At 39.9% G+C, this 16,426-nt stretch overlaps 1 protein-coding gene across 35 annotated transcripts in view; it reads left to right on the top strand.

The window, feature by feature from the left end:
- Nucleotides 1-13,915, top strand: part of Ank2 (ankyrin 2) — a 370,586-nt gene extending 356,671 nt beyond the window's left edge. For 15 of the 35 annotated variants that reach the window (XM_023710124.1, XM_023710125.1, XM_023710105.1 and 12 more), the window contains 6 exons: nt 407-698; nt 4,246-4,329; nt 4,438-4,602; nt 5,565-5,747; nt 7,037-7,128; nt 11,643-13,915. In XM_023710124.1, the coding sequence (XP_023565892.1) occupies nt 407-698; nt 4,246-4,329; nt 4,438-4,602; nt 5,565-5,747; nt 7,037-7,128; nt 11,643-11,826 (1,000 nt within the window). In that variant the 3' untranslated portion in view covers nt 11,827-13,915. Of the gene's footprint in view, nt 1-406; nt 699-3,662; nt 3,756-4,245; nt 4,330-4,437; nt 4,603-5,564; nt 5,748-7,036; nt 7,129-11,642 lie in introns of all 35 variants that reach the window. The other 20 variants (XM_023710101.1, XM_023710122.1, XM_023710099.1 and 17 more) reach the window with 4 other exon arrangements.
- Nucleotides 13,916-16,426: the final 2,511 nt, after the last annotated feature.

Here is a 16,426-nt window from a genome sequence, read left to right as displayed (position 1 = left end):
TGTGTGTGTGTGGCCAGCTCAGCCCACCAGGGGGCGGGGCTGGCTGGCATGTGGTGCTGGGGGATTGAACCATGGTCCTTGTGCTTTGCTAAGCTTGTCCTAAGTAGGTGCTTTAGACCACTGAGCCATCTCACCAGCCCCTGTATAGGTTTTTGTAGGAAACTATCCATTTTAGGATAATTTCCATCTTTAGAAGTCATTGCTGTTAATGCAGTGCCCCACCAATGAGCTATAGCTACGGAGCACTCTAGAGCAGGATGCTATGTTTTTCCAGTTTCTCCGCTGGCTAATTTGAACTATGAATATCATGAACTGTGAAGATGAGCATCCTCTTCCCTTCCAGTTTCCTGCTAGAACAGGAGAAATGCAAATTCCCGTGAGGTGTAACTTGGCTCTTCTGTATTAGTGTGACAACCCCAGGTACAGAAAGAACAGAGGCTCAGGGGACCACAGCAGCACCAAGCTCTCCTAACAAGACCCCCGAAGAGATCAGGACCCCTTCCGAGGAGGACAGACTGGACCTCCGGACCCCAACGTCCAGCGAACGGGAAGGCTCCCCCATTGTGCAGGAACCTGAAGAGCCCCCCGAGCCCAGGGAGACGAGCTCCCCTCAGAAAACCAGCCTCATGATTGTGGAGTCAGGGCAGGACCAGCCGCATACCTTTGAGGGACTCGACGGAGATGCGGCTTTAGAAAAGGTGAGATTTTCCTGCCTTTCGTTTCCTGCCCACATTTAGCAAAGCTACAAACCTTCTTTTAGTGTCCATTTCTCTAATTGTTTATGTTCTTTTTAAAAAGAAAAAGTTGCCTAATAGATTAGTGAACCTAGTCACTAAGAAATCTTCAACTCTTTCCAAATTAGAGAGCGAATGAATCTAGAAGGAATGGCACACAGTCCCGATCCTGGCTACTGAACCAGGAGCCCTACTTTTATCACCAAGAGTCTTTCTGCTAAGAGAAATGTACATGTGGTATACAAAAAATACTCTTGGTGAATTAGTAATCCTAAGTATGAGGGCTAGTGATAGGGATGAGCAGGCTCAGGTCTGTTGCCATGGCACATCTGAGCTGGGATCGCCATATATAGTGTGATAAAAATATAGCTAATTTTTGGATTTTTAAAAATTTATTATGAAAAAAGACATGTTAGATTAATCCACTTCAAATTTATTCACTCTGTCTTTGACATTTACCTTGTTCTTGTCACTTTCTGAAGCAGTTCTGGACGTGCTCTTTTGTGAGTGTCTTTACATGAATTGAAGCTATGGAGAAGGCCATGGCTGAGTACCATTCAGTGGAAAGTCAGGCTTGTAAAAAAAAAAAAAAAAAAAAAAAAAAAACACCAAAACTATTATCTGTTTTCACTGACTTTACTCAATGGATCTTTCACTATGTGACTGGGACTCTCCTTCAAAATTAAAATAACCCTGAAAGGTCATTATTCTGAATCAAGTCAGGAAAGTAAGGTAGCCTCAACAGTACAACTAATGACAGTTATGCAAAAGGACTTGCAAGCCTGCTTTAGTAAGTGGCAAGAATGACTGGATAAGTGTTCAAAGGGATTTTTAAGGGTGACCAAAGACAATGTGTCTTTCGCTAGAGTAAATGATTTTAAACGTAAACATCCACCTCGTAGATCTCTGGACTGTCTTCTGAGGAGCTCACAAGCAGTGGCTCTCAGATGGGGCTCATTCCCCACCAAACCTTCCTCCCTGGAGGAAGAACAATTTCTAAATTAATTTCTTCATATTTATTTAGCAATAAATTATAAAAGGAACACTACATAATCTTATTGCTATTTTGAGATGACCAATTGCCTGACAGTGATATGAGACTGCATTACAGCCTGTCACTAAGAGCGTTTTAAAGGCGTGGAGAGAGGTTGGACCGTCTTAAGAAATGTATTTAAACTATCACTTGGTCCAAGTAGTTCACATACCATCAGTCTTAACTGAGGAGCTTGTTCCTTCTTCAAAATTTGAAAATCCAAAGGGTAGAGAGGACACAAGACTCAGCACTTTAAACGTTCCCCAGATTATTTTCATATACAAAGGTAGATGAAAATCAGTTTGAATTAGACTTTCTATAAATTAAAATAGGCATTATTTCCTTTTTAAAAAGAGTTCAGAAGCATTTTATGTTTAAAAATGTTTATAAAAACGTCCAATACAAGTTTTAGTAGTAATAGATTTGTTACGTGAAAGAATGAGAATCTTGTGGGAACAGAAATAATACAACGTATCCTTAGAGTTAAGATCTATATTTGTTTCTATCACTGTGAGGATAACATCTGCTACAGGATTTGTCTACAATCACAGCCGAGTTAGGAAGAATTCAGGCTGAGAACTGCCCTCATTTTGGAAGTTAACTTAAAGAGTGATTCATCCAATGAATGAATTTTTATTCTGAGTTTGTCTTTCCACATAATTATTCATCTCAAGTTCTTGGTTTAAATGAATCCTAGTAAAAATGATTCATACTTGCTATCTGGACTTAAAAGCTACCAAATTTAGCCCAAGAATACACAGACTAAGTAAAATATAGTCTTAAAATTAGCATCTGGATAATTTATATGATCCCTTCTTATAAATAAGAATTGATAACTCATTCTCCTTTCTACATATTTAGTAAAGGCCTCTTCTACTTACTCTTGACGAACTTCTAATTATCTCTCATAAGCTCCACATTTTGACCCTTCACTTCTTGTGACCTTAACTGAGGTATCCAATTTCAGTTACTCTTCTTGCTGACCCTGTTTCTAGGCAGTAAGTTCCTGATTTAAAGTGTAATTCGGTTTACAGTTAGATATTTTTCTTTAACAGAGAAGAATGTAGAACTACATATAAATTGGGTATTTTAAAATGTTAGGGGGACCGGGGAGATAGCTCAGTAGAATAAGTGCTTGCCTGGCAAGTGCAAGGGCCTGAGTTCAATCCCCGGTTCCACCAATAAATAAATAAATAAATAAATAAATAAATAAAATATGTTAGGTAAATTTACTTGTCCTTTCTCTTTGTAAAAAATATGATTCCATGAAGAGAAGGTGGTTCTATATATGTGACTCCTACGACATGGTATAATCTACAATTGTGTTCTTAAAAAAATAAAAACAAAATAAAATTGTGTTCTTGGCCTCATGTCTGGATTTGGGCCAAGTCTATCAAATCTGATTGTTTTCACATTTTAACTTCTCTGAAAAATCAGGCTATTATTCATAGTCTGCCTTTTTTGATGCTAGGGAGATGTACTACTAACTGTGAAATATCTACAGGAAATTTTGATTTCTTGTGACAGGTATGAGATATTCCTATGCAGATGTATTAGAAATTCAAGCCTAAACAATGTTAACAGCCCATGGCTGCACATTTTGCTGTGTTTGCATTGTTATCTTTTAGCAGTTTGAGTGAGTACCAAGAGTTTGTATGGACAGGACATTTCTTTGTATGAATTTTGACAGGTTTTTCCACATCTTTTGGAATTATAATTTATTTAATTCATTGAACCAAACAACTGAATTCTTATTGAAGTTTCAGACCCACTGATGTTTCCTCCAAAGTCTCCATGAATATAACTTTGAGAATACAATGTATGTTAAAACTAGAAGCAGTAGTAAAGTTCTTCCTTAGTGCGTTAAACAGAACCATGCTTCCATGCTTCCCCAGGAGCTAACAGAGGAATTAGGGGAGCTGGAGGCCAGCTCTGATGAGGAGGCCATGGTAACCACCAGGGTTGTCCGCCGGAGAGTGATCATCCAGGTACCAGCTGCTGAATTACTGCACGCCAGGGACAGCTCTTCCCTCTCACCTTTAGACCGTGACTGACTGGGGGCAGTAAGGGCTTGGCATGCTCCTGAGGCAGTGCATGGCCATGAGGAAGTAGAACCCTTAACTTTCCTCTTATATTTGTAAAAAGACATAATGGTAATGGCATTTGCAACCTACAACCAAGACAGAACCAATAAGGGAGAACAGGATGGGTTCACCAGTTTCACCTAACTCACCTTTGCTTATCTGTTTTTCTTGTTTGTTGGTTTAAGTTTTCCCTAACTTTGGCCACCTTCTGCTAAGCATGTTACCACCAACTTGCTTTTTTTAAATTAAAATATTTGACAGGATTTTGCATCTCAACTGTGCTTCTCCAGGTCGCCTTTGGTTTTTCTAACATTCCTCACATGATAAACACTTGGAACTAGTGCCTAGAGTTGGTGCCAAGTCCTGATGTGACTCTTTTGTCCCAACTGTCTAGGGAGATGACATGCCTGAGATACCCCCAGAAAGTGTCACGGAAGAAGAGTATGTGGATGAGCACGGACACACTGTGGTGAAGAAGGTACTGTCTGGTGTCTCTTTTCATGGCTGCTTTCAAGCTTTGTGTTTAAAATGAATCATTGTCATATTGTGACTCAACAACATAATACATAAATGAAATGTGTTTCAGGTTACTAGGAAAATCATTAGGCGGTATGTGTCCTCAGAGGGCGTGGAGAAAGAAGAGATTCTGATGCAAGGGACACCACAGGAGCCTGTGACCATCGAGGAGGGAGATGGATATTCCAAAGTGATAAAGCGCATTGTATTGAAGAGTGACACCAACCAATCGGAGGTGAGGCTGCCCGAATACCAAGTCTTATTTCATAGACAGCAGTAGAGAACTTAGCAAGTTGGAAGAGACCTCTGTTCACTTAGACCTCACAGTCTGTTCATAGTTACCCATTTGTTTGTCTTTTCATGATTTTATTTAATTTGAAAATAACCAACAGGAAGCATCAAAGCCATTATTCTCATTGTTTGCTCATTCTCATTACCATTTTCTGTTTAACTCATAGTTGACCGCAGCAAAAATCCAAAAGCCAAACTTTCAATGAATGAAATCCCACTTGCTGGGTGGGTGTATTTTAGGAGGAGATTTGGGTGCCTGTGCCTGGTTGGCACGCTGGCCTTCCGAAGTCATTATGGCAATGCCTGTTATCAGACCACAGCCTTTGGCGGTCACTAACATCAGGACCCAGAAACTCTTTGATTCATAGCTTTATTTCTTTCTATTTTATTTCCCAGTTTCAGGAACAGGCTTGCTTTTTAAAATTATCATTTGAGAAATTCTCACCACTTTGTATTCACTTATAGCCTCAAAATTTTGTTTTTGAAGACATAAGATCCTTCAGAAATCTATTTCTAAAAAATCTGCATTTTTTTGTAGTTTTCTGAGTTCCTCCTTTGGGGTAAACTTTACCTTCATACTACAAATAAAACCATGTACACATGGGGAAAGAGTCCAGCCACAGATTACTGCATCTGCACTGCGCTAGGGCTGTCAGTTTTTACAAAATGGCTGATTATTTTTATCCCAGTGACTCACTGGTTGATTAGGTGTGGCAGAGATAGTGGTAAATAGATACCACTAATTGATTGCTTGTATTTTGCTGTAACTCTGCTTTGCTGCTCCAAAATATTGTCATTTAGGTCTGCTAGAGCATATTTTAATTGTTTTGTTTTTTAGCATAGAAAAGTTTCATATCTGTTACATGTGGCCATCAGAAACTACATTGTGTGTCCTTCACCTGTTAGGTAACCCTGTCTGAACCCAGCATTCTGTCCAGCACCTCACAATTTCAGGCTGAACCAGTAGAAGGCCGTAGAGTCAGCAAAGTTGTTAAAACCACTATGGTCCGTGGAGAGAGGATGGAGAAGCAGCTGGGGGACTCTAGCTTAGCCACTGACCTTCCTTCAGCCAAAGATGACTTTGAAGAGGTAGAGAAGCATCATTTTGTCTTTTTTGCTTTTTGACTTGTATTTTATGTGTGTTTTTGAGTTTGAAAATTGTCTGCCATTGTGTCATTTCATATGCAAATTTGTAGAAGTGTATATAATAATTCAAGAGAGCAGATTTCCTATATGAATAATGTATATTGTAAAATAATGTTTCCTCAACCTACAAAGTTCATTCATGTCCCCCTAAGTGGTTTTAAATATCTACACCCTCAGGATTCACTTCTGCTGACTTAATGTCCAAATCTCTGGAGTCAGGGCATGATCTTACATCTTATTTCAAAGTCCCAGAGGTATTCTGTACTCCCAATTAATATGGGAAAAGGTAAAGATGGTAGAAATTATCCTGTCTGGCTGATTCTATCAATATTACCATGATAGACAGTTTTAAAATTCCTATTTTTTATATTTGTGTATTTTAAATGATGTATAGTTATTAAGTTCTTGTTCCCAACAATTCAGGTATAGGTTTATAATAGCATATTTATAGACCCTTACTATGGCTCCAAAATTTTAAAATTGTAAAAACCAAAACAAATTTTCTAGTCTGATTTGGCTTGACATAAACTGGTATGGAGTCTTGTCTTACTTGGAGTGAAATTACATATGTTTTTGCTGTCTGATTTGAACTGAGTTTGATTACAGGCTGTGGTTTCCACCTTCTCTGGATGTTAGGATATCCAACCTATTTCTAAAATCTAAATTCTGAACCTCATGTGGTCCCAGGAGTTTTGGGGAACAGACAGGTGTCAACAGCCGCAAAACAGTTTTCGCCATTGAAACATTCCAGAGTCAAATGCTACGGGTGTATCTTCTGCTAGACTCACAGCATATATTGAGATTGTATATAAGTGTACTTGGATATTAAAAGCAAATCTTATTTAATACTTTTAGTCCTTCATGCTTGACAACCAGCAGCCTTGAATGTTTAAAAGGTGAATCCATTTGCACACTGGATGTGATCTGTTCTTACTCTCAGTCAATCTAGTTAACATTTGAGAGTCTGGCATAAGAAGGAAATTTCAGCTGAGGAAATTAAGTCAGTTGGTATGGATGTCATTTAGCAACTTTGTCAAGTGATATAATAAATCTCCCTTGCAAATGGGAAATTCTAAGGGACTTGTTAATAAAACTCTAAGCTCACATTTGCTACTGGGAGTTCTTTTTATTTATCCTCTCACAGATACTTTTTCAGACTGGATCTAAATTAACAAAGTGGGAGATTGCTTTGGATTGTGATGAGTGTTGTCTTTTTGTTTTTCTTACCTCAGGCTTTAAGTTACACAGGTAGCCACATGAAAGTCCACCTCCCAAATTTAGTAGAGAAGGAAATCCTGAAAGAGGATGGATCCATAATTAAAAGGTTTGGGGTAGCATGGGGTGATGTATTGCCAACTAACACCATAAACAGTTTCCTATTCTAAGAACAGAAAGACAGAGCCCTGACACATGTAAAACTCCTCCAGAACTGCAAGTTGTCCTGTACCATGAGGCATTCATCCAGTTTGTTGGTGTGTCATATTTGCAGTGTCCTATGGGGCTGCAATTCGAATGCTAAGGCACAGTGGCAGTAAAATAACAGCTTACACAGTCGGAATCCCTGGGTCTCCACAAGTCACGAGAATAGAGAAAGCCCACCAGCTGGAGAGCCATTGTGTTGGCAGCAACGAAAGTCTAATCTGTTGCTTGTGAATTAACTTGGTGACCTACCTTAGCTCCCTCTTAGCATTCCTGTGTGTGGTACATGCTTTTTTTTCACAAGCTGTTTTATGAGTCTGCATGCGAGATATATAGCATGAGCATGGTTTTGATGTCCATAGGGATTATGAAGCTAGGGGCTTTAGTAAAATAAGAAAGGGTGTGAAGCAGCAGGCAGCTCTTTTTCTCCACACAGCAAGGGGCAGCAGCAAGGTGCTTTGAATGGCCCCCTTCCTCCGTGGTTGGTGTGAGCTGCCATCTGGGATCATGGCCAGGGTCTGCTTCCCTCTGATGCACGAGCAATCCTATAAGAATCAGCACTCATGAAATGCTTTTGGCTTCTTGGCAAAAAGGCACAATAGGAATTCATGCTGTTGTGGTTTTCACCTCACTGAGAAGAAAAAGATTGCCATTTATGCATTGCTTAGGTTATTTTAAGCCTTTGGAACATAATTAGAACAGTAAAATTTCACCCTCCAATCAAATGTGAAAAACAACAGCACCTAGGAATTTAAGAGCATGATTTCTGTCTTCGAACTTTAAAAATGCGACATCAATTGTGTGTAAAATGCTTCTTAGATTCTGAACTTTAAATCTTGTCTCTAGTTTTTGAGATGAAACTATACTACCCCGTGTGCCCTAACATCACAGGGTAAATTTGGAGTAGAATAGATTTGGAGGCCAATTAATGTAAAATTCTTTGTTACACTTGTTGAATTTGAAGCTGGGAAGAGAGACCATTTGAGTCCCCAGAGCTGGTCTGTGTTGGAACTCTGTGATGTGCCACACTGAGACGTATTACCAAAGAAAATAAGGGGAAATAGTGGTGATGTGTCTTTCCAACAATAATTAAAAAATTTAGGGACTGACAAGGTAGCTCAGCAGACTAAAGTGTCTGCTTAGGCAAGTGCAGGGACTGTTGTTCGATCCCTGGCACCACATGCCATGACAGCCAAATTTTGCATGAGTTGGCCTCCAAATCTATTCTAAGCATGGATTCCTATTGTGCCTTTTCACCAAGAAGCTGAAAACATTTTATGAGTACTGATATAAGATTATAGAATTATAATCCTATAATATATAATCCAAATTTTTCATTAATTGGCCTCCAAATCTATTCTGTTCCAAATTTCTTCACATTCATAAGCATTTGTCTGCTTACATGGGGTGATCAAAATGTATGGCGAATATTTGATTTTTTTAAAAAATGTATTTGGTTGTTACAGGGTCTCACTACACAGCTCATACTCATAGTGATCCTCCTTTTCTCAGCCTCCCCAGCACTGGGATTGCAGGTGTATGCCACTGCGCCTGGGCTCTCCCACTCAGCCCATCCTGGGGTCAGAGCTGTGATGGCATGTGGTGCCAGGGATGGAGCAACAGTCCCTGTGCTTGCCTAAGCTTGCCTAAGCAGGTGCTTTAGTCTGCTGAGCTATCTCGCCAGCCCCTAAAGTTTTTAAATTATTGTTGGAAAAAACAATAATAACAGTTGGGAAAACTGTTATTTCCCTTCAAGATACTGCCCCTCACTTCACATGCACTTATTCCATCATTCATTCTACTTTCTATTCCTTCTTTATTTTTTTTAATTTTAGCGAAGAGTCTACAGGATGTTCAGGGTCTCACTGCTAGATCTGACACATTGTGATCTGCCTGTTTATAGCCTCCCAAGAGCTGGGATTACAGGTGTGCACCACCACGCCCAGTCTCACTGTCTCAGCGTGCCCTGGGGGCGGGGCATTCACGGCAGGCCTGGGGATCAAACCTCCAGCCCCTGCGCTTACCTGCAGGCACTTTAATCCACTGAGCTATCTGGCTGGCCCTTCATGCCACTTTCTGAAACAGTTCTGAAAGTTCTGTTTCCTGAGTGTCTTTATGAGGTGTGATCAAAAATACTGTGAATGCTGCTGCCAGTACCTTGAATGTTTCTGTCATCCAACAGAAACAGGCTTGTGCAAACATGACAGTGTGCACGCTCATTTACCTTATTCACCATATCTAGCATTGTGCCACGTCAGGCTGTTCTCCAAAGTCAAAATGCTCATCAAAGGGAAATGTTCAGAACCAATTCGGGACATCAAGGCAGCCAGGACAGTGCAACTGAAGATACTCACGAAAGGGGGCCAGCGCTGCTCAAGAAGCTGGCCAAAACAACAGGCTGTGCTTGCAGTGAGGAGGGATATTCTGAGGGAGCTTATTGGAGACATGTGTTACACTGTTAACATATTTTAAAATTTTAAATATATATTTTACTTTTCAATCACACATGCTGCACCTGCAGAAAATGCAAGAAATGTCCTCCGATACAGACCAGCCTCCTAATGCCAGTGCTTACTATAAGGCTTCTCCTCATTCTTGGCAGAAATAGTCAGACACCTACCTGCCTTTTTAAGAGGAAAAGTAGTGGGTGCTGCATAGGTAGAAAAATGTAGCCTGATTTTCCACTGCAATCATATTTAACCATTTCATTGAGAGGAACAAATTTAAATTGCCTTCAAATACAGAGCAATTCATGTTATTTCAGAGAAGAGTGAGAGAACAGGAGAGAAGGGAGGAGGAAACAAGGTGGGGAGCATTCGGCCTGAAGCAAGTCCTTTTTCTATAACGTGGGATGATCTCAGTGAATGCTCAGAGGTTGAGGGTGGGCAGAACTTCCAGCTTCTGGACATTAGGAATCCATAAGAAAAAGGCCAGGTGAAGCCCCAGCCACTGGTCCTGTCCTACCCCAGTTTCAGGGACGATGAAGGGCCTGTGCTTATAGGCTCTTCTTGGTTCCACTGCATGCTGCTATTTTTATATGGGTGATATTGCTTAAATTCTCATAAGATTATTTCCTTATTTTTTATAATAACTGTGTTTGGCAAATGCAGCACCTTCACAAGTGTTTGTGGCATGAATAATTATATTTACAAGTACATGGTGAGAAGAACTAATAGTGAGCAAACTAGGGCATGATCATATTTAAAGAAGAGTGCAGGGAATTAATAGTGTGAAATATAGCAGTGAGTGGGAGTGTCTTGCCAGATGTGGTGGTACATGCCGGTAATCTCAGTGCACAAGAGGCTGAGGCAGGAAGATCACCGTAAGTTTAGGGTCAGCTTAGACTACACAGTGAGTTCAGCTCTATCTAAAAAATAAACCAATCAATAAATAAAGTTACAGCATCTTTTCTCAAGGAACCACCAGTCTGATTAGAGACAAGCAGGTTACCCTGAATGAGTAAAGTGTGGACAGCTCTGAGAATGTAAAGGATACATTTTTCTGTCTGGGATTTTCTTCTGTTTCCTCTTTCTCCTCTCTATCCAGATGAAGCTTTAGGAGACTTTCAGCCATCATCACTTCCCAGTTTATGGCAGAATAATATTGCACTTTTAAGAGATGGTGTCTCCTACAGAAGTTTTCTCAGAGCGTCACTTGGGAAGTTTGGGTCAGAAGAAGACTCTAAGGATTAAGTGGGCAGCTGAGGTGGCTTTGAATAAATTATGTGAAAAACTGTTTTTCTTTGCTGTTGAAAGGGGCTTGTGGAATTACTCAGGATGAATTGGGGTCTTTAGATCAATACAACTTAATCAAAACATGAACGGCTATATGGGTTTTTTTTCAGAGAATCATATTAAAGTATGGTTTCATTTATTTGAAACATTCCTTAAAGGTTTTAAAAAAATGTTCCTCATTCCAACATACATTTTTTGGGAAGAGTATTAAAGATTGAACCAGGACCTTTGCATTGAGTTACATCCTCAGGCCTTTTTTTGGGGGGGGGGTACTGGGGATTGAACTCAGGACCCTGCACTTGCCAAGAAAGTGGTTATTCTACTGAGCTATATCCCTGGCCCCCCAAGGCCTTTCTTATTTTGAGACAGTATTGCTAATTCACTAAATTTCCCAGGTTGGACTCAAATATGCAGTCCTTCTGCCTCAGCCTCCCAGCGTGCCGGCAGTACAAGCGTGTGCCACCACACCCAGCTTCACAATGCACTCTCAAAGTGTCATAAGCTATTTCAGTCATAGTAGTTGTAACCAAGAGTTGGAGAGATGCCGTAGCTGTTATACTGCTAGCTTGGTGGGACTATCTAGAAGTAAGACAAGAAGGACTTTAGAGTCACAGTTAACCTCATCCTGAGAAGCTGCCTTTTAGCAGTCAAGAAAGCATAATTCTCTCTGTCCACTCTCCTCCAGGACAACAATGAGTAAAGCCAGGACACAGAAGAGGGCTGTGGTGAAGGACCAGCGTGGGAAACGTGTTGAGCTGGAGCACCTGGAGGATGTGCCAGAAGCACTGGGCCAGGATGATCTCCAGCATGACCTCCAGAAACTCCTTCAGCATTTCTGCCAGGAGGACCTGAAGAGAGCGGCCACATGAGGAGCTGCTCACCCCACTCCAGTTGCCAGTGTGCACCTTCCCGTTTCCTTAGAGGAGTGATCTCACTGGCCCAGTGTATGGGATCCCCTGACATTTCCACTGTTAGAAAATATACAGCATTTTCTTTTGGTTTTCTTTTTCCCCATTCTCTAATGATAAGCTAATTTGTGACCAAAGATAGCACCCTTCGTTGTGGATGCTGTATCTGCTCCTTGGTGTGTCTGTGGGAACCTGGGACCCAGCCACCTCTGCTGTTCTTTGCTTCTGCTCAAGCTCCATAGAAATGCATTGATTGGAAGAACTTCAGCTGCAGATCTCTTTTAGTGACGGCCCAGAGGATTCCTTCCTCAGGATATCCATGTACAATGTATATAGCTGAAATGCTCAGATGAACAATGTGTTAAAAATCAAAACCACTGCCTACCATATCTACACTGGGCACCATGGAATGAAAAGTCTCTAGAAATTGCTGAACAATGGTTAATAAAGATATTGCTAACACAATCAAATGATTAAACAACACAGTTCTACTGTGAAAGAAGCACCACAGAACTACCACATCCTTAGGACGTCCAGAGTAGCCAATTGCTCTTATTTAAAGAAGAGTCAATAATCCTGCAGAACTGGCCTCACTATGAAGCTCCTGCTGGTGCTCGCCAGCCATCATCTATGACTGTCTGGGGAAGGGGCAAAGGGAGCAGGAGGCAGACAGATTGAGACAATGAGGTATTTAGCTGCAAAAAGCTACTTCCTGTGGCATTCTAGCATCTTCAGGTCTTTCTGATTTTGGACATGTTGGCAGGGTATTTTAAAAGTTATAACTACTGTACTTTTCCAGTTTCCCTTGCTGCTTTAGCAAACCACACTGTCTTACTGGTGGTACTTTCTTCCAGCCACTGCACTGTAGATAAATTCAATGGTAACAAGATTTACTCACTACAAAAAAAAAAAAAAAAAAAAGTTAAATTCCTTTACCCTGTCAGTGTTTTTTTTTTTGTTTTGTTTTTTTTAGTTTTTCACTGCCCCCCCCAAGCTTTATGTCTTCTCCAATACCTGCATGTGACATTTAAAAATCAAAGCCACATAAACCCTTCTTCCGATCACAGCAATGGTTTTCATTCTTTTTTGCCCTGAGTGAAAACTTTTCACCTTCCAGCGAGATCTGTATTTCGGCTTGCAGATATAGTTGAGAAATCCTTTGAAAGTTTGGTTTTGGTTAAAATTTTTGGTTTATTTATTTGAAATCCAACTTATTTGGAAATTCTTAAGTGCGTTTGTGCACTTTTCTGTTTGTTTGTTTCAAAGAAGGGACTGGAGCAATCTGAATGATTTCCACGTCCTGTTTCTTCTTCCTCTAGTGGTCAAAGCTGTGTAGCATTTTAACATATATATTATATATTCACAGATATATTCATATAAACAGTATACATTTTGAACCAGTTATTTGTTAAAGAAAAGTATATTCAATGAAGATGAAATAAAAAGTCTATCCTCCAGGGATTGAACTTTTTCCAATTCTATCTGGTCTTTTCCTGTTGTGCAAAAAATGACTCATTGCTCCACATGTCAGAAACCAATGCGACAAACAATTTCAAGTAACATTGCCAAGAGAAAAAAATATTCCGGGAGGGAGGTTTCCCGTAAGTCAGATCTCCTGATCTGAAAAGGCTAGCACTTTGTGGCAGGATAGGAAATAGAGTGCTCTTTGGCATCTGAAAGGAGAGAGGCCCATGTGGACCTTTGTGATACCCACCAAGGTCCTTTTGTCACAACCTCCACCTGGAGCCCAAGACAAGCATTTCTGTTGTGTAATTTGCAGTGCAGATGATGTCTGTGTAACAACATAATGGTTATTCACCTTCCTTTGATTTTTGATTTTTGCTGTGTTATCAAAAACTTGAATACTGTGAGAAGAAGTGAATTTTCAGTTGATGAATCAGCATCTTGTTCCCATGGTGATAACACTAATTGAATATATCTATGAGGGCATGTATTAGTTAATGGAAAAAAATACAACACTAACAATACATAGCTGCAATGTTGTACAATGGCTGATTTAATTCAATAAAATGTACAAGTGTTAAATGTGGCAATAGCGATTTTTTTTTCTTCTTTATCACAAATCTGTGCTCTCAGATGAATAAAAGATTGTTAGAGAGGGGAGACAGATTTGGAGCCAACAGAAAGATACCAGTTCCCCTTCTTTTCTGTTTTCACTTAGTAACTATCCTAGCACTGTGGTAGGTACTGGGGTAGATAGAGTCTGCCTCTGCCCTCTCTTATGCAGCAAAGGAAATCAAGGATGTATTTTGAGTTCTACGATTACTAATAAATAAAAATTAAGAATTTGGAGACTTGGGGTACATGTTAACAGGCATTGGCAGCACCACAAGACCACAGGACTAGACTATTTTGGGTCTTTGTCTTTACGTCGTGACTGTCACAAAATTCTTACTTGTGGGGATAGAATTTAGCTCTAGAGTTGTTTTCTCTTTATAGTCAGATAACTGGAAAGTAAATGAATGTATTAAAACATATAAAGAAAGACAGGAAATATACAAAACTGAAATCTGTATGAGTGTTTTTCTTAATTCCTTTAATGCCACTATAATTTTTTTTTGCAGTAAACAGAAACAGTTTAAAAATTGAGCAGGTTTTATTTAAATGTTATTTCTTATAGAAATAACATTTAGATAAAAACAGACCTGTTTTTATCTGTCTGGTTGGTTAGCAAGATCTTCTGAAATTAAAATATCTATTATGATTGACTTTTCAAAGGGAAAAGGTCAAAATTAATTTTCATAAGTGGTGGTATGTGACAATCACCCTATGTTTTTGTTTGTTTAATGGACTGTGCTTTCTACTAATGGGATCGTAAGACTTGCTTTGCCTGGAATTTGAGGAAACAGATAAAAGAATCAAAGAACAAACACTGTCTTCTCATATTAAAGTCTGTTCTTGTGCAAACCCCACATTAAAAAATGAACTTAAGTGAGCCCAGGGAGATGGCTCAGTAGAATAAGTGCTTGCCTGGCAAGCTCAGGGTCCTGAGTTCAATCTCCAGTACCACAAAAAGAAAATAAAAATGAACTTAAGTGATTCATATATCCTTTCATAGAAGTATATTTAGAAATGAGAAGAGGGTCCCTCCATACCAAAGAAAGATTATGGCTCAATTCAGGAGGCACTTTATTAGTCAGAAAAAGGTGCAAATATAGAGAAACATAATTGACACAGACTTGAATCTGAAATTAGACTACTTGTAGAGTCATTCAATGTATGTCAGTATGGAGAGTGCATACAGGTGAGTAGACAGGCAAAGAGTAAGCAATATAGACAACACAACATATACTTAATAAAAACCAAAATCCACGTTTTCTTGACTTGTGGAATAAAGATCTGCTTGCTTTATCATGTATAAAGGGAAAAAATTGGAAGTTGTTACCTGCAGTTACAACTTCTCTTCAAAGTCCACTCTCCTTTTTTCAGTTGAGTATGGTTTATGGTTTCTCGTGTAATGAGAACTAAGATTGAATTCTTACACTGAACTGTGTCAGTAATCATGCCCTACAACTTCATTTCACTGTAGAGCATTTTAATATTTTTTTTAAAATGTGATAAAGAAAATAAAATTTAATTCCCGATTCCTGCAAACAAATCAGAACATTCCTGTTTGGCTCTACTTGAAGTTTCTAGAAAAAATGAAAGTACTCTCTCACTTTACATTAGCTCCATGGTGTGTAAACCCTACATAAGAATAGCTGTAGGTGTTACAGAAACTGGGCTGCATGGCAAGAAGCAAGCAGTGACCAGCAAGCAAAGCTTTATGGCCAGGATCACATCCCCTTCTCGGCTCCACCTCCTGTCAGATCATCATCAGCAAAACTGAAGATCTAGATCTGTGATGGCAAACCTTTTAGAGTCAGAGCACCCAAACTGCTTATGACATCACCGCTTAGTGTCTTCTGCTTTCCCAGCATGCACATGGCCCCTATGTGTGCTGTTATCCAGTGCTCATTGCTGGGTTGATGCTGAGGCAACTTGGCTTGTCCCAACAGAGCGGCCTCCGTGTGCCTGCCACAGCACTCCTATCAGAGGCTCACCACTGATCTAAATTGTGCAACATGTTCCTTTGACTCATTCTGCCACCAGCATTCCTCTGCATACCCACACCTTCCAAGGGAGATGGTCATCCATGAAACTGGTCCTTACTGTCCAAAAGAGTGGGGACCACTTGTGGACAAGAGACAGAGATGTTTGATAGTGATGTTTGTAGGAATTCAGTAGGTTCAACAAAATTGCTCAATGGAAATGTCTACTTGGCAAGTCCTTAAAATGTTTCATTGAAGGAATATGAATGAATGTTACATATGTGAATTTAGAGAAAGAACTAGGTTGGGATCGAACTAGTTGTGTCAGTGTTGCTTGGGTAGTTTTGTGAAAGTTCACCCTAGAAGACAATTTCCTTACTGGGAAGTATCTCACAAATATGTGAACCTAAGAGAGCCACCTGAACTGTCCCTGCATTCCAAAGAGTCAGAGGGATTATTTGGAGGGCTACAGTTCCACCAGCCTGGCTCTCATTTAGGTCAGTGTTCTT

The sequence above is a fragment of the Octodon degus genome, unplaced genomic scaffold, assembly GCF_000260255.1.
Source record: "Octodon degus isolate 3935 unplaced genomic scaffold, OctDeg1.0 scaffold00016, whole genome shotgun sequence".
NCBI classification, from domain to species: domain Eukaryota; kingdom Metazoa; phylum Chordata; class Mammalia; order Rodentia; family Octodontidae; genus Octodon; species Octodon degus.
This window is presented reverse-complemented; position numbering and strand designations above follow the sequence as displayed.